The sequence below is a fragment of the Rhinopithecus roxellana genome, chromosome 8 (assembly GCF_007565055.1).
Source record: "Rhinopithecus roxellana isolate Shanxi Qingling chromosome 8, ASM756505v1, whole genome shotgun sequence".
NCBI classification, from domain to species: Eukaryota; Metazoa; Chordata; class Mammalia; order Primates; family Cercopithecidae; genus Rhinopithecus; species Rhinopithecus roxellana.
The window spans coordinates 14,804,020-14,828,141 of record NC_044556.1 but is presented as its reverse complement, the minus strand read 5'-3'; the positions used below and the strand labels follow the sequence as shown (position 1 = coordinate 14,828,141).

Below are 24,122 nucleotides of genomic sequence, written 5' to 3'. Positions count from 1 at the left end.
TCTAACTACATTGGGCTTTGCAGGCCAGGTGGGGTCTGCAGCGACTCTTCAGGTCTGCTGTCGCTGGGCGCCAGCTGCCATATGTAAAAAAATGGGCATGTGCATGTGCCAATAAAACTTTATTGACAAAAACAGGTGGCAGGCTGCATTTGGCTGGAGGGCTGTAGGTTGCCGGGCTTTGCCCTAGAAGGTGCCTGCTCTCAACGCAATGTACCCACAGCCTGAGTCTCTGATCTGCCATCCCATGGGGCGGTCAGGTCTGTTTGAGTCCCTCTTTAATAAAAAGGGTGTCCACTGACACCCCTCTGGTGGTCTGTGACCGACCACTGCTTACCCTCCATCTCTGACCCGTTTTGTCTCTCAGAGCATGCGTTAAAGATGTATTTTTGGTTTCTCCCCCTTTTCCTCAGCCATCTCCCCAGAGCCTGGCACAGGAGTTGCATAAAAATATTGCAGCTGGAATAAATGAACCAAACTCGGGTGCTGATTACGGAGTCTCACACGCTGCCCCGAGATGCAAGACCTCGGCATTGGGGCGACCACCCTGGCCCGAGTACAGACCTCACTGGCTCCGCACGGTGGCCCTTTTGGGGACCTATCCACTCATCTTTTATTCTGCTCAGCAGACAGCAATGGCCTGTCCCATATTGCCTTCCCGTTTTAGAGCCTTTTGGAAAACAACGGAAAGGATGTTGCAGGCACCACCTGCTCCTGCCACAGTCCCTCTGCCGGCCTGGGGAGGCTTGGGGACGCTGATCCATCAGTCAGTGCCACCCAGGGCCTGGGGCGGGGGGGTCACCCCAGAGGCTTTGGCTTCAGGCTGCGTCTGTCCCCGCACACAGGGAAGGCTTTCGAGATGGGGAAGAGGGACACAGTCTTTGTCGGGAAATCGCAGCGTGCAGAGCATCCAAGCCTCCTGTGGCCACAGGCTTCACCCCACCCTGGATCCCTCTTCCCCACCTGCAGCAGACAGGGGAACTGAGTCCTGGTGGTGTTGAGAGGATGCAGGAGGTGGAAGGGCCCCAGAAGGGAGACTCGGTGCTGGGGGCGGTTGGTGGATGAAGCTTTTGTCAAGGGCACCCTCTGTTCAGGACACAAGCCTTCAGCACAGCAGGCAGGCGGACACTCCTTCTGCAGAGGGAATGCCAGGGCCCAGAGAGGGATGGCCTGGCCGTGTCCCCCTGAGCCCTGGCTGCTGGGTCTGGGTTCCACCAGGTGTTCCAGCCCCCAGCACCCAGGACCCAGTCCTGGGTCCCCGCCTCCACCCACTCCCTGCAGGTGATTTTGTTCTCTAGTTCCAACACCTGCCAGCTGACGGCCCCTGACCTCCTGCCTTGGGGCAGCCTCCCCAGACCTGGCATCTTCACCTGGATGTCTCGCGTTCAAATCCAACCCCCTCCCAGCTCAACGTCTCCTTCCAGGGGGTCGGGTGATCTGCAAATCCTATTGGCTCTACCCTGAAAATGCACCCAGGGTCCACCGCTTGTCACTGCACCTGACCCCTGCCCTGGTCCCTGGCTTCTGCCCTTACCACATCTCCTCTCCACAACAATCACCAGAGGGCGCCTGTGAGCACCTGAGTCAGGGCCCATCCCTCCCCTGCCCACAGTCCTCCATGGCTCCCACCTCCCTCAGGGTCAAAGCCCAAGTCCTGCCCAAGGCCCACAAGGCCCTGCACACCTGCCTCCACTCCTCCCCTCCCCTCCTGCCTCTGCTCCAGCCACAGGGGCCTCTTCATGTTCTTGCAGCACACCAGGCACAGGAGGGTCACCTCCCTGAGGGAGGCTCAGGTCTCCAGTGTCCCCTCTGTTGACTCCAGACCTGGTGGGGGTGGGCACTGAGTGACCCAGGCCAGGACTGCGGGGTCCCAGTAGCCATCTAGGGCCATAAGCCCCAGCACGTCCGCCAGCCACCACCACCACAAGCGACGCTCCTGGGGCTCAGGTGTCACCAGAACTGGGTTGGGGACAGGGACAGGGCAGCTGCTGGCTGGGACAAGTGAGGCCAGGCCCAGGCCCTCAGGGAACTGGGGGGGGGATCATGGGGTCTGCTGCGGCAGTCACCCAGCCTGGCCACAGTGTGAGAGGCATGACAGCCGCTGAGTGTTGGGGACGCTGGAGAGTGGGAGGGGCGGGACATCCAGCTCTGGAAGCAAACTTTCTCCCAGGAGAACGGGGCGCGGGCAGCCCCACCCCAGGGAGGCCCCAACATCGGTCCCCCTGGCACAGGCTCAGAAATGAAGACACGTGCCAGGGCGTGGAACGGGGTTTCGCAGCGTTCATGAACCTTTAATTCATTATGAGCCTAGAGGCCGGGAAATTAGGCAAAAAATACAGCGTATCCTTCATCTCGGGTGGGGAAAAACCAGGGCGCTGGGTTTTGTCTCGTCTTTGCACAGAGTAAGACATAGAGATACCTTCGTGGGGAGTGCGTGCAACTCCGGCCTGCCCTTCTGTGGCCCGTCTACGCAGGCCGTCCCGGAGCCCACCACAGGATGGGTGTGACCCCCAAGGGACAAGGGCAGCAGAGGCACCCACCCGCTTCTTTACAATATAAATAGCATTTTCAAACAACGTAAGAATACAGTGTCAGCGCCACACTGGGCGAGGACTGCGTGCAGAGGACCACCTCCACATTTCGGCTGACACCCCCCGACCTCCCCACCCGGCCCTCTCCAGGGCAACCGCCCCCCTCCCCCACCAAGGAAATGAAAGGCTTGCTCCTGCGTAACTCTCTCCGTTTTCCTTAGTCCTCTCTAGCCTGGGGACTGTTAGGACACTGTTTTATAGTACAAACATTGCTTTTTTTTTTTTTTTTTTTTTGGGAGACAGAGTCTCGCTCTGTTGCCCAGGCTGGAGTGCAGTAGTGCAATCTGAGCTCACTGCAGCCTCAAACTCCTGGACTCAAGCAATCCTCCCACCACAGCCTCCCGAGTAGCTAGGACCACAGGCGTGCACCACCACACCCAGCTAATCTGTAAAAAATTTGTAGGGATGGGGTCTCACTATGCAGCCCAGGCTGGTCCCAAACTCCTGCCTCAGCTGTTTTTTGTTTTTAATACAAGCGAATTATCCCCTCCACCCCTCCCTGGGGCAGGAGACAGCTAAGGGGGGGAAGGCTCCCCAGAGGGGTACAGAGCTGGCGAGGGAGAGGCACCGGAGAAGGCGCTTCCCAGCCTGGGCCGAAGGCTGTTTCTTCTCTATCAGCTCAACCCACTCCTAAGAAGCTAATTCCCCTCAAGTGACAGCAGCGTGGGTGGGTGGACCAAGGACACCAGGCCTTGTCCCTGCCCAGAAGCAGGCGAATGGGACCCCAAAGGCCTGCCTTGGCCCTGTGTCCCCGACCCACTCAGGACTGCACCCCAAGAGCTGCAAAGCTGTCCACACTCAATACCAACCAGAAGGGCCTGAGGGCCTCCCTCACCTTGAGCCACGGGAGGTCCAGGGGTGCTTCGTCTGCAAAGAAGCCTCTGGAACCCCTGCGGTTCTCTCGGGTGAGAGAAAGAGAAACGAACCCCGGGACAGAGTTTATTCTGCAAAGATGGGCGCAGACAGAGGGAGGCCCCAGACCCCGGGGCTTCCCCTGGCCAGGAACACAGGGGCAGCCACCAGAGAGCCTGGGCCTCCTCCCAGCAGGCGCAGAGCGGAGACAGACACTGGTACCCAGACGATCAAAGTCCAGGAGCCGGGGTGAGGCGAGACCGGGCCGTGCCGTATCCGGGACGTCCTGCCCACCCCCAGGCTCACCCTCCAATTACCGGGCCTCTTTCCCTGCCTGCTCTGTAGCCAAATCATAGTATTTTAAAACAACAACAAACAAAAAAACAGCGAGATGCTCTGACCTCTCAGAGAATCCTGGTTCTGAGAAAAACAATGTGTTTGTTTTGTTTTGTTCTGTTTTTCTTAAAGCCACATATCTAGAAAACAACTTTGGGGATATTTTCCTTTGTTCTCCTTTTTTTCTTGCTTTTTTTTTTTAAAACAATATGTATTTATAGAAAGAACCTCACAAAGGTGGTTTATGTACAGAAGTGACAATCTCAAAGGTTGCTCAGTAGGGCATTGCAGTAGCACCTTTTCGAGAAGAAGAGAGCTTACATGGTTTAAAATTCTGAGTAGTTGAGTGGGGTGCACCCCCGGCCGGCCCCCGAGCCCGCCTGGCCCTGCTCCCTGAGTCTGGGGCCGCGTGCGGCGTCCCGCTGGCTCCTGTCGCCCTAGGGGGCACCCGCGGCGTGGAGGTGGCCTCTCGGGGGTCGGGGACGCGAGGACAGGAATTCACAGCAAGCGAACGCCCAGGGCGTGCCATGGCCTCCCCGCCGGGCTGAGGGTTGCCTGAGCGGCCAGCTGTCCTAGAAGGGGCCTCCGGGCCGGCCCTGCACCTGCAGGAGGCTCTCCACGAAGGCCACGTAGTCCTGGCTCCGCCCTGAGTCCTCCGTGGCAAGCGGGGTGCCCACACGCGGGCGCTTGGCGGCCTTGGCCTCCTCCCCCGAGAAGGTGGGCTCCTGCGGTGCCCCCGTGCTCAGTGACTGCGGGAGAGCGGAAGCACAGGGTTAGCATGGTGGAGACGCTCTGCGCAGCCCCGGCCACCGTCCATGGCCTCTGAGAGGAGCCAGCTGGACACAGAGCCCTGATGGCTGTGGGGGCTGCTCAGAGGCACCTGTCTTCCTGCAAACCCCTCATCCTGCCAATGGGGGGGCCCTGCCCTTCGCCCCAGCCTCTGGCCCCCTAGTGGGGTTCCCTGGCTGGAGCTGGGACCGTCCGTCTGGCAGCCCCCATCTGTTCCCCGAGGGACCTCTCTGTGGCTGAGCAGCTGTGGCCAGGAGCAGGAACCTCCCCCATGGGCTCTGCCCCTCAACACCTCGCCTCTGGATTAGAAAGAGAATAAAGGAAGCCCATGAGGGCTGCGGGAGCGAAAGCCAGCGCTGCCTCCGCTGCCTCCAGGACTCAGGCTCCCGTTTAATAAGGAAAAAGCTCAGGAAAGCTTTTTTAAGCCGACAACTTGGGTGCCCGTACTTCGCCTGTGCCCCAAAACCTGTGGTGGCTCAGAGGCCACCCTGTGCGGGGTTGGGCAGCACGGGTCCTGCAGGGCAAGGGGGCTTGGAGGGTCTACTCCACATTCGTGACAAGGGGAGGGCTCCTCCAACCCTCCCTCCCCACATGACGGGCATCGCCCAGGAGCTGCGCACCCGGAGTCAAGGCAAAGGAAGCGTCTCCTGCCAGGAGCCCATGGGCCAGCTGTGCCGGGGCAGCCGGGACCCCCTTCCAGCAGAGGTGCAGGAGGAAGGGGTGGTCCACGCCATTGGAAGACGCAGTCTGTGCCCTGCCTCGTCCCAGACGGGCTCCCTGAGGAGTCACCCGGAGCCACCAGGTCGGCCTCGTGCACTCACCAGCCGAGAGCGGACCCTCTTGGGCAGCTCCTCCTCCAGCGTGAAGATGTCCCCACGCTTCACCGTCAGCTGGGACCCGTCCTCAAACTCCACCTGCAGGGGATGTGGCTCTCAGGGGCCTGGCACTGCCAGGCTGGCAGGTGCTCCAGGCAAGCCACGGCCTCAAGGGCTGGGAGGCCGGCCCCCTTGGGTGCATGGGGCCCGCTAGAGGCCACATGCAGCCGAGCTGAAGCTCATGTCCACCTCTGACACCGCCTGCAGCAAACAGGGATCAGGCGGAGGGTCCCGTCCCATGGCGCAAGGATGATGGAGGACAAGACAGCCTGGGGCCGAGGCGGGGGCCCCGCAGCTTCCACATGGACACACAGCCCTCACCCCTCACCTCCTCCCGGCTCAACAGATATCTGTCTCCATGAAGACACAGCCCCAGGACAAGGTGACAGAGTCACTGGGTGGACACAGAGCCGGGCAGGAGGTGCAGTGCCCTAACAGGGCCTCGGAGGCAGGCGAGACCGGGCAGGGGGACGCAGGGGCCTGAGCTCAGGAGTCCCCAACCAGAGGTGAAGGACAGGGCCCCCAGCTTACGTGTGGCCCCCTGAAAACAGCTCGGTTACCTCTTCCCTTCAACTCAGAGACAAATCACCCCCTTCCAGCCTCCCCAGCTGGTGCCTTGTTCCAGGCGGCAGATGCCTGATTGGTGAGGGGCACTGGGAGCACCCCACTTCCTGCTCGTTACGCTTGGCGCCAGCTCAGGCTCGCGGAGATTCTCTCAGGGACCCTCTGGCAACACAACACTGTCCCATGAAGGGCATGCCAGGGAGGGGCGTGTGTCTCCAGGCCCACCTCATGACTGCGATGGGCGACAGGCGCCGTGTTCCCAAGCCAGGAAAGGTGCAGGGGTCACTCCCCGGCCCTAACCACCATTCTGCTCCAGGGGAGAAGGTTCCCATAGCAGAGGACTCGGGGTCACTCCCCAGCCCTAACCGCTATTCTGCTCTGGGGGAGAAGGTTCCCATAGCAGAAGGCTGGCTTTTCACATTTAAAAACTCGAAACAAGCCGGGCATGGTGGCACATGCCTGTGGTCCCAGCTAGCCAGGAGGCTGAGGTCGAGGCTGTAGTGAGCTCTAATGTCACTGCACTCCAGTCTGGGTGACAGATCAAGACCCCGTTTCAAAACCAACAAAAGGCACACATTAAGACCGTCACAGAAGAGTACAAAAGTCACACACTAAGACCCTCACGGAAGTGTGTCTGGGGCCAGGTGCCCCAGGTAGCGTGCAGGGCGGTAGCCCGGGATCACAGCACCTCCCGCTCTACGGGGGCACAGACCCTGCCTCAGGGTGGCCAAGCCTGAGTCCCTGTGACTCCTCCAGGGATGGCTGGGGATGGAGACAGAGGTGGGCCCTGGAGAGAGTCTGCTGTGGGTTCCACAGGCCTCTTGGCTGGCACAGGTGGCGGGAGGAGCAGGGCTGGGAGTGCCCAGTGTGAACTCTCGGATGGCCAGTTGCCTCTGGGTCATGTCCTGGGACGACAGCACAGATCTCCCGGGGATGTGTGGAGGAACCTGCCAGGAACCAAGGACCTGGGTGCCACCCTCTGCCCCGTCCCGCCCATCTCATTTGTAGAGGGAAGCCACCAGGAGAAGACCCCTTCCCAGCGCCTGCCCAGTGAGGAGAATCTGGGCAGAGGAGTCCTGGTGTCGGAGCCCCAGCACCCTGGAAAGCGATTTCCACCCCCGGTGTGGCCAGGCTCTGCTTTGCCACAGGCAGCAGCAGGTTTTGGAGCTCCCACCCCAGGAGTCCCAAGGCCCACCTACAGCCTTTCCCCAGCCCCCGGCCCCGACTCGGCCTCTCGGCTTCTGGCAGGCGTGGCACACGGCGACTCAGTCAGGCACACAAGCAGCCTTGCCGGGAGGGGAAGGCGCATTCTAGAAACTCGGCGGAAACTGGCTCAGGTTTCTGGGTCGGGAAGACTGGGGAGATCCGCCCCAGATTCTCAGGAGCACAGAAGCGCCTAGGAGGACAGCGCTCACACTGCCGGGTCCAAGTGGGCTCCGGGGGATCTTCTGTGCTCGGGTAATTTGGGAACTGGGGCCTGACTGGAGGCTCAGACTGTTTCCTCCCAGCGCCTCCCTGGAATCTGCTTTCACTATGAGTCTCCATGGGGCGAGCTCTGAAGGGAGGGTTTGCTTTTTAACATTTTGAGAAAACTGGATACGCTTGCAGCTACAGGAAATCAGAGAGGAGTGCGCCTCAGCCCAGGCTCCCTGTGGCGACGTCTTGCCCGGCACTTCTCAGAAGCATCTCGAGGGGTCACGTGTGAAGGAAACGTGTTCCGAGTGTTCCGGACGGAGGGGGGGGAGGGGGGGCTCTTGGGGCCTTGGCATGTGGGCGTCCCACCCACTTGGCCCTGCTGTCACCTGGGCCTGCCCCAGCCCCCACTGACTAGGCCTCAGCCTCGGGGCAGGCAGCTCCAGCCCCACCTCCTCGGCCACCAAACAACGGGCGTTGGCAGGATCGTATGACCGAGGTCCTGCTGTCACCTCGCAGGCAGGCGGGCACTCCACGGTGGCTTGCTGGCTTCCGATACCACCTGTTACTGATTCCACAGCCTCTGCCCCCTGCCCCTGAGCACTCTGGAGATGTGACTTTTTTTTTTTTGAGACAGAGCCTTGCTTCATCACCCAGGCTGGAGTGCAGTGGCGTGATCTTGGATCACTGAAGCCTCAACCTCCCAGGCTCAAGTGATCCTCCCACCTCAGCCTCCCAAGTAGCTGGGACTACAGGTGCGTGCCACCATGCTCAGCTAATTTTGTTATTTTGTAGAGACAGGGTTTTGCTGTGTTGCCCAGGCTGCTCTCGAACCCCTGGGCTCAAGCGCTCTGCCCGCCTCAGCCTCCCACAGTGCTGTGATCATAGCATGAGCCCTTGCACCTGGCTGGCATCATCTCATTTCTGACTGTCTCGTTAGCTCGGCTTCCTTGGGGTGAGCTCCCTGACGCTGGCCCCCTCCTGGGCTCTGGTGACATGTCAATGATCCTGGGAGCACCCGAGCACTGTCTGCTTCCTTCGCCACCAGGGCGGGGGCTGCTTCCGGTGCCTCTTCTGTGGGATGTTGTCAAGATCCACCCTGAGTCTCCCTTGTCATTTTCCAGCACGGCTGTGCTGTGTACGTTATAAATGGCTATTCATTCATTCATGTGCTTTCTATTACCTTCATAGGTTTCTTGAGGGAAGGAGACTGGCACGTGCTCAGCCTCATCTCTGGAGTAAACTTCCACAGTGTTCTAGAGGTCCTCGCTCAACCTCCCCTCCTTGGAGTCCAGTCCAACCTGCCTGGGCCAGACTCTGAGGCTCCCAGGGCAGGCGGAGGGTCTTGTCACTGTCATACACACCCCACCCATCCTGCCGTGTACGACATGCACCAGAATGCTTCCCAGCAGATATTTTTCTTTTTTTGTTTTTTGGAGACAGGGTCTCAGTGTCGCCTAAGCTGGAGTCCAGTGGCTCAATTACAGCTCACTGCATCCTCAGCCTCCTGGGTTAAAGCGATCTTCTCACCTCAGCCTGTAGCTGAGTAGCTGAGATGACACACGCACACTACCATGCTCAGCTAATTTTTAAAATTTTTTTGTAGAGATTGGCGGTGGGGAGGGTCTCACTTTGTTGCCCAGGCTGGTCTCGAACTCTTAGCCTCAAGTGATTCTCCTGCCTTGGCCTCCCAAAGTGCTGGGATTTTCTTTCTTTTTTTTTTTTTTTGAGACGGAGTCTCGCTCTGTCACCCAGGCTGGGGTGCAGTGGTGCAATCTTGGCTCACTGCAAGCTCCGCCTCCCGGGTTCACACCATTCTCCTGCCTCAGCCTCCTGAGTAGCTGGGACTACAGGCTCCCGCCACCGCGCCCGGCTAATTTTTTGTATTTTTAGTAGAGACGGGGTTTCACCGTGGTCTCGATCTCCTGATCTTGTGATCCGCCTGCCTCGGCCTCCCAAAGTGCTGGGATTACAGGCGTGAGCCACCTTGCCCGGCCTAAAGTGCTGGGATTACAGGTGTGAGCCACCGTGCCCAGCCCAGCCTGAAACTCATAATCTGAGAGAAGAGCTGCCAGGTGAGCCAAGCGGGAATTATTCTCTTTTGCTGCTGCTTGGGATGGGCTAAGGGGTGCAAATCAACCTTGCCCTTGGTCTAAGCCGAACACAATCAGGAAGTCCAAGGAGCTGCCTGAGCCTCCCCTGGGGCAGGCTGGAGCTGAGCAGAAGTGACAGTGTCTGGAGATTGGTGGTAGCTCCCATAGAGCTGGCCACGGGCATGGCTTGTCCCTGAAACCACCTCCTTCTCAAGGAGCAGGGAAGACTCTGCAAGGTCCAAGAGTGGTGACTGGGTGGGGCCAGCCTACATGGCACAGGGTCCTGGACGCTCAGTGACAGCTCTGAGAGCGGTGACCGGGTGGGGCCAGCCTGCACGGCACAGGGTCCTGGACGCTCAGTGACAGGTCTGAGAGCGGTGACCGGGTGGGGCCAGCCTGCACGGCACAGGGTCCTGGACGCTCAGTGACAGGTCTGAGAGCGGTGACCGGGTGGGGCCAGCCTGCACGGCACAGGATCCTGGACGCTCAGTGACAGGTCTGAGAGCGGTGACCGGGTGGGGCCGGCCTGCACGGCACAGAGTCCTGGATGCTCAGTGACAGCTCTGAGAGCGGTGACCGGGTGGGGCCGGCCTGCACGGCACAGGGTCCTGGACACTCAGTGACAGCTCTGAGAGCGGTGACCGGGTGGTGACCGCCCCCATGCCATGCAGGCCGGCTCTGCCTGGTCACCGCTCTCGGACCTATCACTGAACATCCAGGACCCCTGCCCCGTGCCATGCAGGCTGGCCCTGCCCGGTCACCACTCTCTGACCTGTCACTGAGCGTCCAGGACCCCCCCGTGCTGTGCAGGCTGGCGCCGCCCGGTCACTGCTCTCTGACCTGTCACTGAGCGTCCAGAAAGCCCTGTACCATGTTAGCCAGGCTGGTCTTGAACTCCTGACCTCAAGTGATCCACCTGCCTCGGCCTCTCAAAGTGTTGGGATTACATGGCTGAACCACCGTGTCGGGTCTAAGATTCCACACTTTTAAATAATTTCTCTTCCACAATCATGAGAAGCAGCTCACCACCAACTTGACTAAAAAAAAAAAAAAACCCAGGGGTAGTGAGCTGTACACTCTGAAACGGTGAAAGGGAGAACGTACGTTAAGAAAAACTGAGGCGTCTCAAAGGGAAATGCCACCCGAGTGGAGGCCCCTTTAGCTTTGAAAACGAACAAGCCCAGGGCTTCTAACTCAGGCAGGCGAGCCGAGGCTCAGCTGGGCCCTGCCGGCCTCACTAACCACAGCCCACGCCCGCCAGTGCCCCAGGCAAAGGCACCTGGGCCGGGGCTGTGATCCTCCCGTTCCCACACCTACAAGAAGAGCTTGGTGAAGGCACAGCGGGGCTGCCAGGTTCCGCGCTTACCTGGTAGATGTGGCTGGTGACCGAGGAGATGAACTTGGCTTTGTAGAGGTTGCCGTCAGTCCACCGGAGCTCCACCAGCTCCCCCTCGGAAGGGGGTCCCAGCCGGACACAGTCCCTACTCTGCAGGGAGAACAGGCGGGAGGTGAGGTCCCAGCCACACTACGCCGGGGGCTGTCGCTGGGTTTTAGACCCTCTCCACACTAGCAAGTAAGGTTCTCTGCCTGAAGCCCCAAAGCCGGCTGCGGGGGCTGGGGGTAGAGGGGCGGTGCAGAGCCCTGACTGCAGGTTGCTTTCTGCTTTGTTTCTGCAGAACACAGTGAGCACTGCTTTTCCTGAAGGGGCCTGGGGCCTGAGGACAAGGGGACCCCGTGGAGGGATCTGGAGTCAGGCTGCTCCCAGTTTCCCCTCTGCCCCGCCCTACACTCACCGTGATGCTCTCAGGTTCAGGTTGTCGCTGTGCTCCCAGCCTCCCCCCGCCCCCTGCCCCGCCCCACACTCACCGTGATGCTCTCGGGGTACAGGTTGTCACTGTAGGAGCCGTCGTCGAAGTTCACTTCGTAGCAGGTCTGTGTGGCAGCACCGATGACGCGGCAGCGGTAGTACAGCCCGTTGCGGTTCTTGGTGATGACCACCTGGCCTAGGGACACGGCCCTCAGGAGCTGGACCTGGGAGGGTGCGGGGGACGGTCAGCGTGGGCGTCGGTGGGGCGGGAGCCGGGGATCAGGGGCAATGAGGCGGGCAGGCACTCACAGCGTGGCCCCCCGACTTGTGCTTGAGGCAGGTGATGGAGACCACGTAGGGCCAGTCGTCCGGCTCCATGAGCACACCGGCGGCGTGGGCGCAGGTCACGTGGAAGGACGTGGAGCAGTGCTCGTAGGAGCACTGGATGCAGGCACCCGACACCTTCTTCATCCGCTTCCGGCAGTACACGCATTTCTGGGGACGGGGACACAGGCGGGGCATGGGGCTGGAGCTTCCCTAGGGATGCTGGGACGGAGGCCGTGGCCCCTCCCAGCATAGCCTTCAAGGGAGGCATGGTGGGAGTGGCCCTGTGTTCTGCCCGGCGAGGGGCCCCCTCTCCAGCCCAGAGCCCGCAGCCTCCCTGGCCAAGTCGTCCAGACCCACTGACCCAGCCACCTGCTGCTCAGCCCCAGGGGAGTCTTCTCCCATCCCCCGTGTGTCAGCGACTGCTGGGACAGACACCAAAGAGCCCCATGTGGTGTTGCTCAGCCAGAGAGGAACACGGGGCGACAGAGATGTGCCCTGGGAACACGGAGTGAGTGCAGACCGTGTGACCCCGTGATCTGCAACCCCCAGGGCTGGCAACCCACAGACACAGGAAGTGGGCTCGTGGGTACAGGGTGGGGGACGGCAGCGACTGGTAATGGGGCCGGTTCTTCATGGGGTGATTAAATGTTCTGGAATTAGATGGTGTGATAGTTGACACAACTCAGAATGTACTAAAAAACATGGACTGACACACTTTAGAATGGTTCGAGTGAAGGATTTTTTCTTTTTTTTTTAAGATAGGGTCTTGCTCTGTCGCCCAGGCTGGAGCACACGGCGCGATCATGGCTCACTGTAGCCTCCAACTCCTGGGCTCCAGCGATCCTCCCCCCTCAGCCTCTTGAGTAGCTGGGACCACAGACGCAATCACCATGCCTGGCTAATTTTTAATTTTTTGTAGAGGTGGAGTCTTGCTGTGTTGCCCAGGCTGGTCTCAAACTCCTGAGTTCAAGGGATCCTCCTGCATCGACCTCCTAAACTGCTGGGATTACAGGTGTGAGCCACTGTGTGGGTCCTTTACGTCGGATTTTAACAAGAAGCCCTGAGAGAAGCCTCCTTGGTGAGGAGGGAGCACTGGAGAGCCACCTTTCATCCCACGACGCTCCTGCTGCAAAACCTGCGCCAGTCAGCAACACCCGCCCTAGTCAGCTCTGGGGCCCTGGCGACCACCACACCCACGCCAGGCCCCGATAAGCATTTAATAAGTGGCACCATCACTGCTCTATAAACCATGTTCAAAAGCCAGATGAGCCAAGGGCCTGGAGCAGCGCTGATCGACGGCATCGAGATCTCATTATTCAACTGTCAATACCCAATTCTCCCACCACACAACACGTGCCAGGCGGCGCTCCAGCACGGCACCCCCCTCCAGCAGAGCGGCCGGCATGTATGAGTGGTGGCTGTGCTCCCTGAGGGCCTGGGGGTGGGGGAGAGGCCCGGCCTGGACACTGTCAGGTGGGGTTGCTGAGCCATCTTGAACATGTCACCCACAGGCCTCCATCCCTCAGCCCAGGCCCAGGAGAAACCCAGCCCCAGGGCAGCCTGGCGCACAGCACCATCCCCTTCCGCCCCGTGGTGGCAGGCAGCCCGTGACCCTGCGTCTCCACGTTGCGAAGAGTGTGCCCCAGGACCCATGAGGCCATTTGTCAGGAGCTGTGACTGGGGTCGAGGTTGCCCAGAGCCACCCCTCCTAAGACGAGGTCCAGTCATGCCACACGCTGTGGCCACAGGAGGTCGGGCAGGCATTCTTGGCTGTCACCTCCCTTCCTGGGAGCTGCGGTTTGAAGACCCGCGTCCAGTGTTGGCCTGGCCCAGGCCAGTGTGTGCCGGGGAGTCAGGGTCTAAGGCCCTTGGGGGGCCTGGAAGGGCCCAGGTACTGGTGTTTGGTTCGAAGTTCCCAGCTCAGTGTCCTTCCTCAGAGGCCACAGGGCTGTGAGGACGACGCAGGGTGGGCTTCAGAGGTCTGCAGGGCACCACGGACTGAAGGTCACCGCTGGGTACCACCCATGGCACTGTGTCCTCAGCGTGTCACACAAAGGCGCAGTGGCTGTCCACCAACCTGCTTTCACAAACAACCCCAACCCCTGAGGGGCAGAGAACCCCCTCCTGACCGGGCCCTACCCCTCCAGGCAGGACTGTGGGCAGTGGGGAGAGCTGGCGCAGCTGCCCACCCTCCTGCTGCCTGAAGCTGCCTCCTCCCATCCCAAGCCCTCCCAGACCTCCCAGATCTTCCAGGAGCTCCTGGTGCTTCTGCCCGCTGCCAGGAACCTGCCCCGCTGGTAGGTGAGGGGCTTCTCCGCAGCACACCTTGAGAACCTGGTGCTAACTTGGCCCAGGCGGGCGGCCAGCCGGAGCCCCCTGACTCACTTGGACTGCCTGGAGCCCTGAGCCGGTGGCTGGGGAGTCCTGGAGATAGACTGATGGACAGGTAACCAGGAGTGAGTGCCCCATGCCGGCGGCTTGCCCGTGGCCTGTGAAGGCGTATGGGTGGCTGGGCGAGCAGGAGTTCACCACCACCTCCTTGCAAAGCTCCATTGAGCAGTACAAGCGGGCCTTGTGTAAAAGGATTTTTAATTCATCATTACAAGCACCGGTAATGAAGAGGCTGTGTCCTGGAAATGTCAGATGATCCATAAGGCGCCAGGGCGGGAGGATTTATCACTGCGCCGGCACCGCACCATGGCTCCACCTGAATCATGGGGCCTTTTACGCCCACGTTTGTGGACCAAGTCACTGGTGCCTCGGAAGCATCACCCGTGGGCTGCCAGCTTCCTAATCGCCTGGCCGTACCAGGCCAGGCTGGCATGACCCATTGCATGCTCTGTTGCACGAACGAGGAAAGAGGGTTCCCCCTCCAGACGAGCCTCTGTGACGGCCTGCGTGGCCCCACCCAGGTGGCCTGGCACCTGTGCGCTCCAAGCGCGGCATCCAAGCCCAACAGGCTCGTGGGCGCCTAGCACCAGAGCACAGGAGCCCAGGCTCTATGGTGGGCATCACCTGCCCCGCCAGACTGACGTGTCTGCTTCCAGCCCCACCTCCACATGAGCCTGACTGTCAACACCAGGCACTATGTCCGCAGCTGGGAAGATAAACCAGGCAGGAAAAGCAAGCAGGACGCTGCTGGGTACTACTGGCCGTGGGCCCAGCCTCCAGAGGCCCACAAGACACATGTGCAGAGGCTGGAGTGCACAGGGACAAACGCGTCCTCCCCATCAACACTACCACATGCGCAGCCCTTTTAGTGGGGACGCGGCCCCAGCAAAGTCTGCATTTCGCTCTCCTCATCTTTTTTTTTTTGAGACAGGGTCTTACTCTGTAGTCCCAGCTACAGTGCAGTGGGGAGATCTCAGTTCACTGCAACCTCCGCCTCCCGGGTTCAAGTGATTCTCCTGTCTCAGTCTCCAGAGTAGCTGGGATCACAGGCATGTCCCATCATGCAGAGCTAATTTTTGTATTTTTAGTAGAAACGGGGTTTCACTATGTTGGCCAGGCTGGTCTCAAAATCCTGACCTCAGGTGATCCGCCCGCCTTGGCTTCCCGAAGTGTTGGGATTACAGGCGTGAGTCACCGTGCCTGGCCTCCTCATCCCCTTTCTGGGCCAGATCCCAAGGCTCTGCAGGAAGCTGATTTAAAGGGCCAGCTGAGTGTCATTTTCCAGCAGGCGTGGACGGCCCCAAGTGCCTCATGCACAGATGGGCTAGAGGGTGTAAAGCAGAGACAGCCCTGTGGGGCTGCAGCCCAGGCCACAGTCGGCCAAGCCCCTCCAGGCCCCAGGCTCCTCACCTGCAGAACGGACAGCGCAGGATGACTCCCCAGGCTCTCACTGTGTGGATGAAATGCAGTGGGTGACACTGGGGGCCTGGGGGGACGAGGCTGCAGATTCGACAAGCCCCGAGCAGCTGCTAGTGCTCAGACGGGGTGGTCCATGCTTCAGGGAGTGGGCCCAGCTCATACCACTGCAGCCCTGCAGAGTGGGGACTGTGGCAACCCCACAGCACAGAGGAGACGGCCGAGGCAGAGAGGTCGAGGAATCTGTCCCAAGTGCACAGCCAGCTGGTGGCCAGCACTGACCACTCCCCAACTGCCCTGTGGCTCCAAGGGGTTCCCCAAAGGGGGGCCATCATTGCTGAGAGCAGGAGGAAGCCTCGTAAGCCCCCACTATGAGGCCCTGCCACGCCCAAGGAGGCTGCGTGCATCTGCAGGGGGCCCTCGATGTGCACCGAGAGTGGAGTGGCAGAGATCCTCCAACTCAACCACAAAGGCCAAGCAACCCAGGCAAAGAATGGGCAAAGGAAACAGACGTTTCTCCAAAGATGGCATGCAGATGCCCAACAGGACTGTGCAAAGACGCCCAGTGTCACTGACCGCCAGGGAAACACAAATCAAACCACAGTGAGACCATCTCGCACCTGCTAGGGCGGCTGGTACAAAAAAGTCAAAGGTAGGTGTGGGTGAGAACGAGGGGAAGAGGAGAGCCCAGCACCCTGGGGGTGCGAATGGGAGTCCATCCAGTCGCAAGGGAGGGCAGTTTCCTCCAGTGCTAAAAACAGAGCTGCCCGACGGTCCAGCAATCCCACTGCTGGGTCTATATCCACAGGAAATGACATCAGAATCTCCAAACCACAACCACACTCCCACATCCGCTGCAGCACAACCCACAACAGCCAGAAGGCAGAGACATTGGCGGGTGCCCGGATCAACACAACGCGGTCCATCCACACGGCGGAACATTACTCAGCCATGAAAAGAAGGAACTCTTGCCATATTTGGGCTGAATGAATATGGATGAGCCTTGAGGACGTTATGCTGAATGAAAGACGCCACTCACGCCTGTAGTCCCAGCTACCCAGGAGGCCAAGGCAGGAAGATCTCGAGGCCTGGAGTTCCAAACCAGCCTGGACAACACAGTGAGATCCCATCTCTTAAAAAAAATTGGGAGGTAACCTAATTTTTTGGCATGTGCTTGTGGTCCCAGCTACTCAGGAGGCTGAGGCAGGAGGATCGCTTGAGCCCAGGAGTTTGAGGCTGCAGAGAGCTGTGACCACACCACTGCACTCCAGCTTGGGTGAGAGTGAGAGACCCCGTCTTTTTTTTTTTTTTTTTTGAGACGGAGTCTCGCTCTGTGGCCCAGGCTGGCGTGCAGTGGCCGGATCTCAGCTCACTGCAAGCTCCGCCTCCCGGGTTCACGCCATTCTCCTGCCTCAGCCTCCCGAGTAGCTGGGAGTACAGGCGTCCGCCACCTCGCCCGGCTAGTTTTTTGTATTTTTTAGTAGAGACGGGGTTTCACCGTGTTAGCCAGGATGGTCTCGATCTGCTGACCTTGTGATCCGCCTGTCTTGGCCTCCCAAAGTGCTGGGATTACAGGCTTGAGCCACCGCGCCCGGCCGACCCCGTCTTTTAAGAAAGAAGCCAGTCACAGAAGAATAAAGACTGTACAACCCACTCACGTTGGGTCTATAATACAGGCAAACACACAGAAGCAGACTGCTGGGCGCCAGGCGGGCGGAGGGAGCTGCTGCTTAGCACGTGCGAAGTGTCAGTTATACAAGACCGGTGAGCAGGCCACAGAGCCCTGCTGCCCACCGCTGGGCCTGTGGTGAAAGCTGTACGGGACCTCAGATGCTTCTTGAGAGGGTAGATCTCATGCTAAGCACTGTTAGAAATTTTTTTTTTTTTTTTTTTTTTGAGACAGGGTCTGTCTGGCTCTGTCGCCCAGGCTACAGTGTAATGGCACGATCACAGCTCACTGCAGCCTGGATATCCTGGGCTTAGGCGATCCTCCCACCTCAGCCTCCTGAGTAGCTGGGACCACAGGTGTGATGCCACCATGCCCAGCTATTGTTTTTTATTTGTTTTTTTTTTTTTTTTTTTTTTTTGAGACGGAGTCTCACTCTGTCGCCCAGGCTGGAGTGCAGTGGCCGGATCTTAGCTCACTGCAAGCTCCACCTCCGGGGTTCCCGCCATTCTCCTGCCTCAGCCTCCCGAGTAGCTGGGACTACAGGCGCCCGCCACCTCGCCCGGCTAGCTTTCTGTATTTTTTTTAGTAGAGACGGGGTTTCACCGTGTTAGCCAGGATGGTCTCGACCTCCTGACCTCGTGATCCGCCCGTCTCGGCCTCCCAAAGTGCTGGGATTACAGGCTTGAGCCACCGTGCCCGGGCTGTTTTTTCTTTTTTTATAGAGATGGGGTTTCACCATGTTGCCCAGGCTTGTTATAATCAGAAAAACAACAAAAATTGGAAGGCCCGGTTGTGTCGGGGCATGTGTGGCGCCTCCGCTGTTGTGGAAAGGTGGAAACCGCATGGGCTGCTCGGTCCTGCAGAGGACGCCCCCGAGGCTGCACCTGACGGGGCCTGCTTATCTCTGGCACCCTTGATGCCTTTTGACTTTTGTACCTTGCACCTCAGGGAACGATTCAAAAAATAACACGCCTGCTGAAGTCGGGGTCACTGGCTTCCTGAAAGCTGCCCACCACGCCCGTGGAGACGCAGAGCTTGGAGGAAAGACCGCTTCGGATGGCGCAGGTGGGGAGCCAAGCCTGGCCAGCGGCTCTAGAGACATGGGCAGGGTGGGCCTCGACCGCAAGGACCTACCAGCTTCCACCGCTGCTCGGGGATGGCACTGATGTCCACAGGGTGGCGCTCAATCACGTTCAGGAAGCGCGCCTCGGGGACCGCGATGGCGCAGATCACATGGATCCACCTGGGAGGGCAGGTGGGGTGGGGTCAGGTGTGCCTTCGAGGACCTGGGCTGGCCACAGAGGGGCCGGGCGTGATGCTGCTGTCAGTTGGGTCAGGGCCTGGGGAACTTCAGGGAGGTCGGGGCAGGAGTGTGCTCCTCCTCAGCCCTGGCCACCCCATCTGTGACATGCCGTGACATGGGGCTGTTACGCGGAGGTGATGGCTGACCCCTGGGCACTAGGGTCACACCCTGCAGAGCCTCAGCCCAGGGCAGGCTCCCCTCCGGCCCCCCAGCCCCCACGCGCGGTGCCACCCACCTCCTATCGGTGGTCATCTGCAGCGCGCCTCCTCGCAGGTTGCACAGGCAGCACTCCTGCGGAAACCAGACGGCCCCGGGTGAGCAGGGCTCGGAGCAGGCTCCCCACACGCTGCTTGGGGCCTGATCTGCCAACTGCAGCCCTCGGCCCTTACATTTCAACCTAGCAGCCACCAAAGTGACGGGCGGGAATCCCTTGGGTTCCACCCCCTCAGGGCGGAGGTGAAGGAACCCAGGCCCATGGAGGGGAGACTGTGCCCCAAAGTCAGCCTGCTGGAGTGGGGCCGGGGCCCGGGCCTCTCAGAGTACCACCGCCGCTGCAGGGAGCGAGTTACCGCAGTCCAGGCGTGGGCCGCACACCGGGAACACGTCCAGCCTTCATTGACCAGCTCGGGACGGATGCCATAGCAACCTGGAAGACAGCGGGGGCTGGCTGAGATCTAGAGGGCAGGTGAGACTGGGGGGCGCCGAGTGAGACTCAGCGGGAGGGGCCAGGTAACTCGGGGGCCAGCATCCGCACGTGGAGGGACGGGACCTCCACACACAGCTGCAGCATTCAGGGTGCGTGCTGTTCCCACCCTCTGAGCTTCAATGCAGGCCACTGCACGTGGAGCAAGAGAAAGATCTGGGAGCTGCGTGTGTGGAAGGAGGATGCAGGAAGAGGAGCAGGGTCCCCTGAGCTCCAGTTGGGTCTGCTGCACTCAGTCTAGTGGTATCTTGAGGGCCCCTCCTTGTTGGGGGTCTGCACCCCCAAAAGCGGCTCCTCCTGCTGTGTCCAGAAAGAACAAAGTCACAAAGGCAACTCATTTCTGGACGTGGCCCTGGGTCTGGAAATGGGGAAAGGGCATGAAAGGCCAAGTCATGCCCCAAAGTGAGGGCGGGGTGCCGCCTGCCCCCAGGGCTCTGCCTCCGCTGGGGTCGCTGCCCTGCAGTGTGGAAGGGGCTCTCTGCCAGTGCTGGTGGCCACTGAAGAGGCTGGGTGGGGGGACCTCACTGCCTCCAGAGCAGCAGGGTGGTGGGCACGGGCTGGGGGTTGGGGCATCTGCTGGCGTAGCCCTGGCTGGGGTGGCCTGGCTGTGGCAGGCCTGGGACCCTCAGCAACCCTTCCCCCACGTCTCAAACCCAGGCCCAGCAAAGCAGAGTGAACAGCCTCCCAGCCAGGAGACAATGCGAGCCCCAGGCAGGCCACTGCCAGGAGGAAACTGACAGAGATCTATGGCTACCTGCCGTGGCCAGGGGCACAGAAAATTAAACGTCTCCAGAAAGCCCTCCTCCTGCCCTGGAAGTCCAATTCCTGCCACCGCCCCCTCACGCCTGAGAAAGAGACAGACATCCATTTTCTTGTCTGTGACCACGGTCGAGCCTCAGGATTGGGGAGGGGTCCCCGAGAGCAGAGAGAAATCAGATGTCCTGACCATGCTGCAATCTCACTGTGACCATCAGTTTCAACTATGGCCCCAAATCACAGGCGTAGCGGGTGCCTGAGTTCCTCCTGCTGCCTCCTAAGCCTTGGGGAAGACTTGGCAGAACTGTCCAGAGGCCCAGTGAGGAGGAATCCTGCCTGGGCCAAGGTCAAGGGCAGGGATGTCTGCCCTCAAAGGCTACTTGGCAGAGAGAGTCATTCTCAGGGAACACAGCCTGTGGAGAGAGGGGGTATCTGGCCCATTTCTTGCTCTGGCCCTAGGGTGAGCTTCTGGTGTCAGGGACAGGGCGGGATGAGCCCAGTGCCCCCGGAGCAGAGGCTTCCTCCGCGGAGGCTGGCACCAGAGGCTGGCACCTGGGCCTGCAGTGGCGTCTTCTGGACGCTGGGATAGGTGGAGGCCCTGTCCTGCCCCGGGGTGGCATGGGGTCACCCAGTCCTTCCATGGCCACAGCCTTTCCCCCTGCCCTAGATGGTGGGACCACAACGGGAAGGACGAGAAAGTCAGAAATTGCAGGAAGTCACCCGAAGAGGCCCCTGCCCCGGCCCTGAAAGTACAGCATGGGGAGAGGAGCCGGCGTGGCCCTCCGCACGGGAGGATGGAGCCCCCACCGGCGCCCCCACCAGCACCCTGAGGGAGGGTGCGGCTCCTCTGGGCCCCACCGTGGCACTCACTGGCGTGGACCTGCAGGCAGCACTTGCCGCAGGCGATCAGGGGGCTGGTCCCATCGTCGCCGATGTAGGAGTTGGCAGGCAGCGGCTCCGTGTTCTCGCCGCCAGAGGTGAAGCACATCTCGGGGATCAGCGGTCGGGTCTTCTGGCCGCTTCTGGAGGGCAGTGTGGCCGGGGAGCCCTCTCCGAGGGAGGCCGTGGGTGCCTCCTTCTCGGTCTGTAGGGCCTGGAGGGGAGAGGGGCCTTCAGGGGACAGAGCCATGTGCAGGGTAGGCAAGTGGGCGGCACAGACCTCTGTCAGGGCACCTGCCCCGGGCTTCGATGCCCCCTGGCTCTGGCAGGGGAGGTCGGGGAGATGCCCAGGGCCACCTCGGCCCCTCTTCTCACCCCTCAGAAAGCCAGGATCCCCAAACACCGTCTGACCCTATCCCCAACCTGCTGAAGACCTTCCCATGAGGGTCGCATCCAGACGTAGAACTCAGGCCGGCCTGCGTGACCCCTGGTGATGGGTGGCCCCTGGTGCTGGGTATGCTGAGGGGTGTGTGTGAGAATGAGTCTCCACACTCTGCCTGGCAAGGGGAGTTAGGAAGACGCATGTCTGAAGTGGCGTTCCCGGCCCTGTGGCTCCCTGCAGCCTCTCTGGCCTCACAAAGGACAGCAAGTGCCTGGAGACGGTGTCGGCTGTCAGGTCTTGTCTATCTCAGGAACCAAAGCACTAAATCCAGCTCACAGATGCAGGTGCGGGCAGCTCCCAGTAGCAGGGCCCTGAGACAGGCTTGCCACCCTTGGCACAGCACCCTCGCTGGCTCTGTCCACCCAGACCTGGCCGGTGCACAGGCCTGGGGGGTGAGGTCCCTGACCCAGGGCAGCTCTGCCAATGCCTGGACATGCTGGGCATGGGCTAGGAGCTGGGAGTGCAAAACACGAGGGTCAGGTCCTGTCCTGGGGAGGCTGCACACCCAGGGAAGGAGAAGAGGGGGGATCCAGGAGATTCTGAGGAAAATGGCTGGGCTGGGTGCTGATGCCTGGGATGGCCGTGGGCAGAGGCCAGCTCCCCATCTGGGTGCAGAGGACAGGCGAGGCCAGCGTGGAAAGAGTACCAGAAACGGGACCTCAGCCAGGTGCCCAGCTCAGCTAGACAGGCCAGGGCTTGCAGGAGCCCCGCCCGGCCACCCAGGTGGTGTACCCGGGCCTTCACCCCACCCCCACACCACCCGGCCCCTCTCAGCACCCCTCAGGCTGGGCGCTCCCTGAGGCCAGTGACCCCGAGCCTCCACACCCTCCCTCTGCCCCGTCCACCATGGCTCATGCTGCGGATGTGCACGTTGGTAAGCTTCACTCCCACAAAACCGAGACCAGGCTCCGCCTACAGCTATCAGGAACAAGCCCTCACAACCCAGGGTGCTGGCCAACACCCCGCCCCGCGTGAGAGAGGGAGGCATGTGGGGTGCCCGGTCCTTCGCCCTCTGCCGCTGCCCCTGCCTCTGGGGTTCCCTGGGACCCGCAAGGCCCGCCTGCCCACCTGGCAGTAGGGGTAGAAGAGCATGCAGATGGCGCAGTAGGGCTCCGTGCGCGCGGCTGCTGCATTGAACTTCCTCTCAGCCTGGAAGCTGGCCGCCCTGTTCTTCCACTGCAGGGACAGCAGCGGCCTCAAGGCCTCGGGGTCACTCACGTCTTCCTCCCCGGAGAAAGGGGACGCCTCTAGAAGAACGGGGAAGAGGGAGAGACACTTGAGTCCCCTGAAAACTCATCCAAGGAATCACCCCAACTGCCCAGGAGATGGCCCTGGGTCTACAGCCCTGGCTGCCCACAGGGTCCCTGGCCCATAGCTCCCCCTCCACCTGCTTCCTGGCTGACCCATTCTCCACGATGCCCATCAAGCTGGCACTGCAGCGTCCCATCCCATCAACAGGAGGGGACACGTCTGTCTCGGCCGACTGCCACCCAAGGCCGGACGGAGCCCCAAACGTGGTTCCTCTGAGCCCCTCCCCCAACACCTGGTTCTCCCTGGACATCTGGAGCCGTCCACTCGCCCGGTGCCTTCCGGGGCAAGGACTGGCCAAACTCAGTGTCCAGCCCTGCCTCGGCTGCCCTACACCCGTCCTGGGGTCTGAGTATGTGTGGGGGCGTCGGCAGTGACCAGAGAGACTGTCCTTCCTGTCTTGGGCAGGCACAGACTCCCTGAACTCCAGGGAGGTGCCGGAGGAGTGTGGCAGGGAGGCAGGAGGGGCTGTGCCCAGGGCTGGGAGGCCAAGGCAGCCTGTGCTGGGAAGAGGTGCGTGACAGGGAAACTCTGCTGAGGTCTGCTGGTGAGAAGCCACAGTTGTCGCTCTCCCGCCTGTCGCCTGTTCCCATTGGACTCTAATAGGTTCCATTGCCAGCTGTCACACCTCAATCTCCCCACCTCCCCTCCCTGCATCTCCTGTGGACACAGGGGTGCTGTCGCCAGGAAGTGGGGTGCCCATTCCTGTGGCCCAACCCTCAGCCCAACCTAAAGGGGATCCTGGGGTCCTGGGATCAGTCCAGCTGTGGCATTGCCCCTGGTTCACCTAGAGGAGGGCAGGGCAGGCTCCCTGAGGTGGAGACCCAGGACTCCCACGGGGAACTCAGGAAGCCCTTAGGCCAAGACTCCTCTAAAAACCCAAACCCAACAGTCCCGCCAGCTGAGCGCAGGGAAGGCCCTAAGCGGCCCTGAAGCCCTGGGGATGAGAACGGAGCCACTGGTTGCGTCTGTCACTCACGACCCCAGGATACCTGGGGTTCTGGGGCCGTGATGATCTCACAGGCAAAGGCTCCGGTCTCACCAAAGGGCCACAGTGGGGTGTGGGGAGTGGGGAGTCCACGGAGGCCCTAGAGGTGCCTTCTGGAAAGATATCCGGGTAGAAGGCAAGGCCCCTTCCCGAGGCAGCTCGAGAGGCTCCTGGTCATGCCTCTGTCCCCCTGCCGATTCCTCCACTCCTGGGAGCTCCCGCCCTGTGATCTCAGGCGCTTCTAGAACCCTCCTCTCCCTACCCCTCGAATTGCATGCAGGATGAAAGACGCCATCCAGACCATTTTCAGATTCTACATGCATCCCCAGTGAAAGGCCACAGCGGAAGATGGAAAACTGGTTGAGCAAGACTTCTGCACACAAGGCAGCAGCTCTCGGCTGAGGGCTAAACTGAAGAGTCCATCTTCTCCCTCCCACTCAAAGCCTCACAGGAGCCTTTTGTTCCAAACTCTCCAAGGCCCAGATGGCCTGTGCTCAGCCCCGGGAGGAATCTTCCATGGGGAGGCACGAGCTTCCCGGCCCCGAACCGCCCATCGTGGGCAGCCCAGCCAGCAGAGCGAAGCCGGGCGTCTCTAACAGCAGCTGCCTCCCTACACGTGTCCT

The 24,122-nt window shown here is 60.8% G+C and overlaps 1 protein-coding gene across 3 annotated transcripts in view; it reads right to left on the bottom strand.

The window, feature by feature from the left end:
* Nucleotides 1-2,262: 2,262 nt before the first annotated feature.
* The window catches only part of KDM4B (lysine demethylase 4B), a 189,060-nt gene continuing 167,200 nt past the window's right edge, over nucleotides 2,263-24,122 (bottom strand). Inside the window, exons 15-24 of one of the 3 annotated variants that reach the window (XM_030936513.1) lie at nucleotides 22,272-22,450; nucleotides 20,753-20,975; nucleotides 18,993-19,069; nucleotides 18,659-18,714; nucleotides 18,255-18,363; nucleotides 11,627-11,812; nucleotides 11,377-11,541; nucleotides 10,877-10,996; nucleotides 5,387-5,479; nucleotides 2,263-4,525 (exon numbers count right to left, since the gene is read on the bottom strand). In XM_030936513.1, coding sequence (XP_030792373.1) covers nucleotides 4,349-4,525; nucleotides 5,387-5,479; nucleotides 10,877-10,996; nucleotides 11,377-11,541; nucleotides 11,627-11,812; nucleotides 18,255-18,363; nucleotides 18,659-18,714; nucleotides 18,993-19,069; nucleotides 20,753-20,975; nucleotides 22,272-22,450 — 1,385 coding nt within the window. In that variant the 3' untranslated portion in view covers nucleotides 2,263-4,348. Of the gene's footprint in view, nucleotides 4,526-5,386; nucleotides 5,480-10,362; nucleotides 10,548-10,876; nucleotides 10,997-11,376; nucleotides 11,542-11,626; nucleotides 11,813-18,254; nucleotides 18,364-18,658; nucleotides 18,715-18,992; nucleotides 19,070-20,752; nucleotides 20,976-22,271; nucleotides 22,451-24,122 lie in introns of those variants that run through there. The other 2 variants (XM_030936514.1, XM_030936515.1) reach the window with 2 other exon arrangements.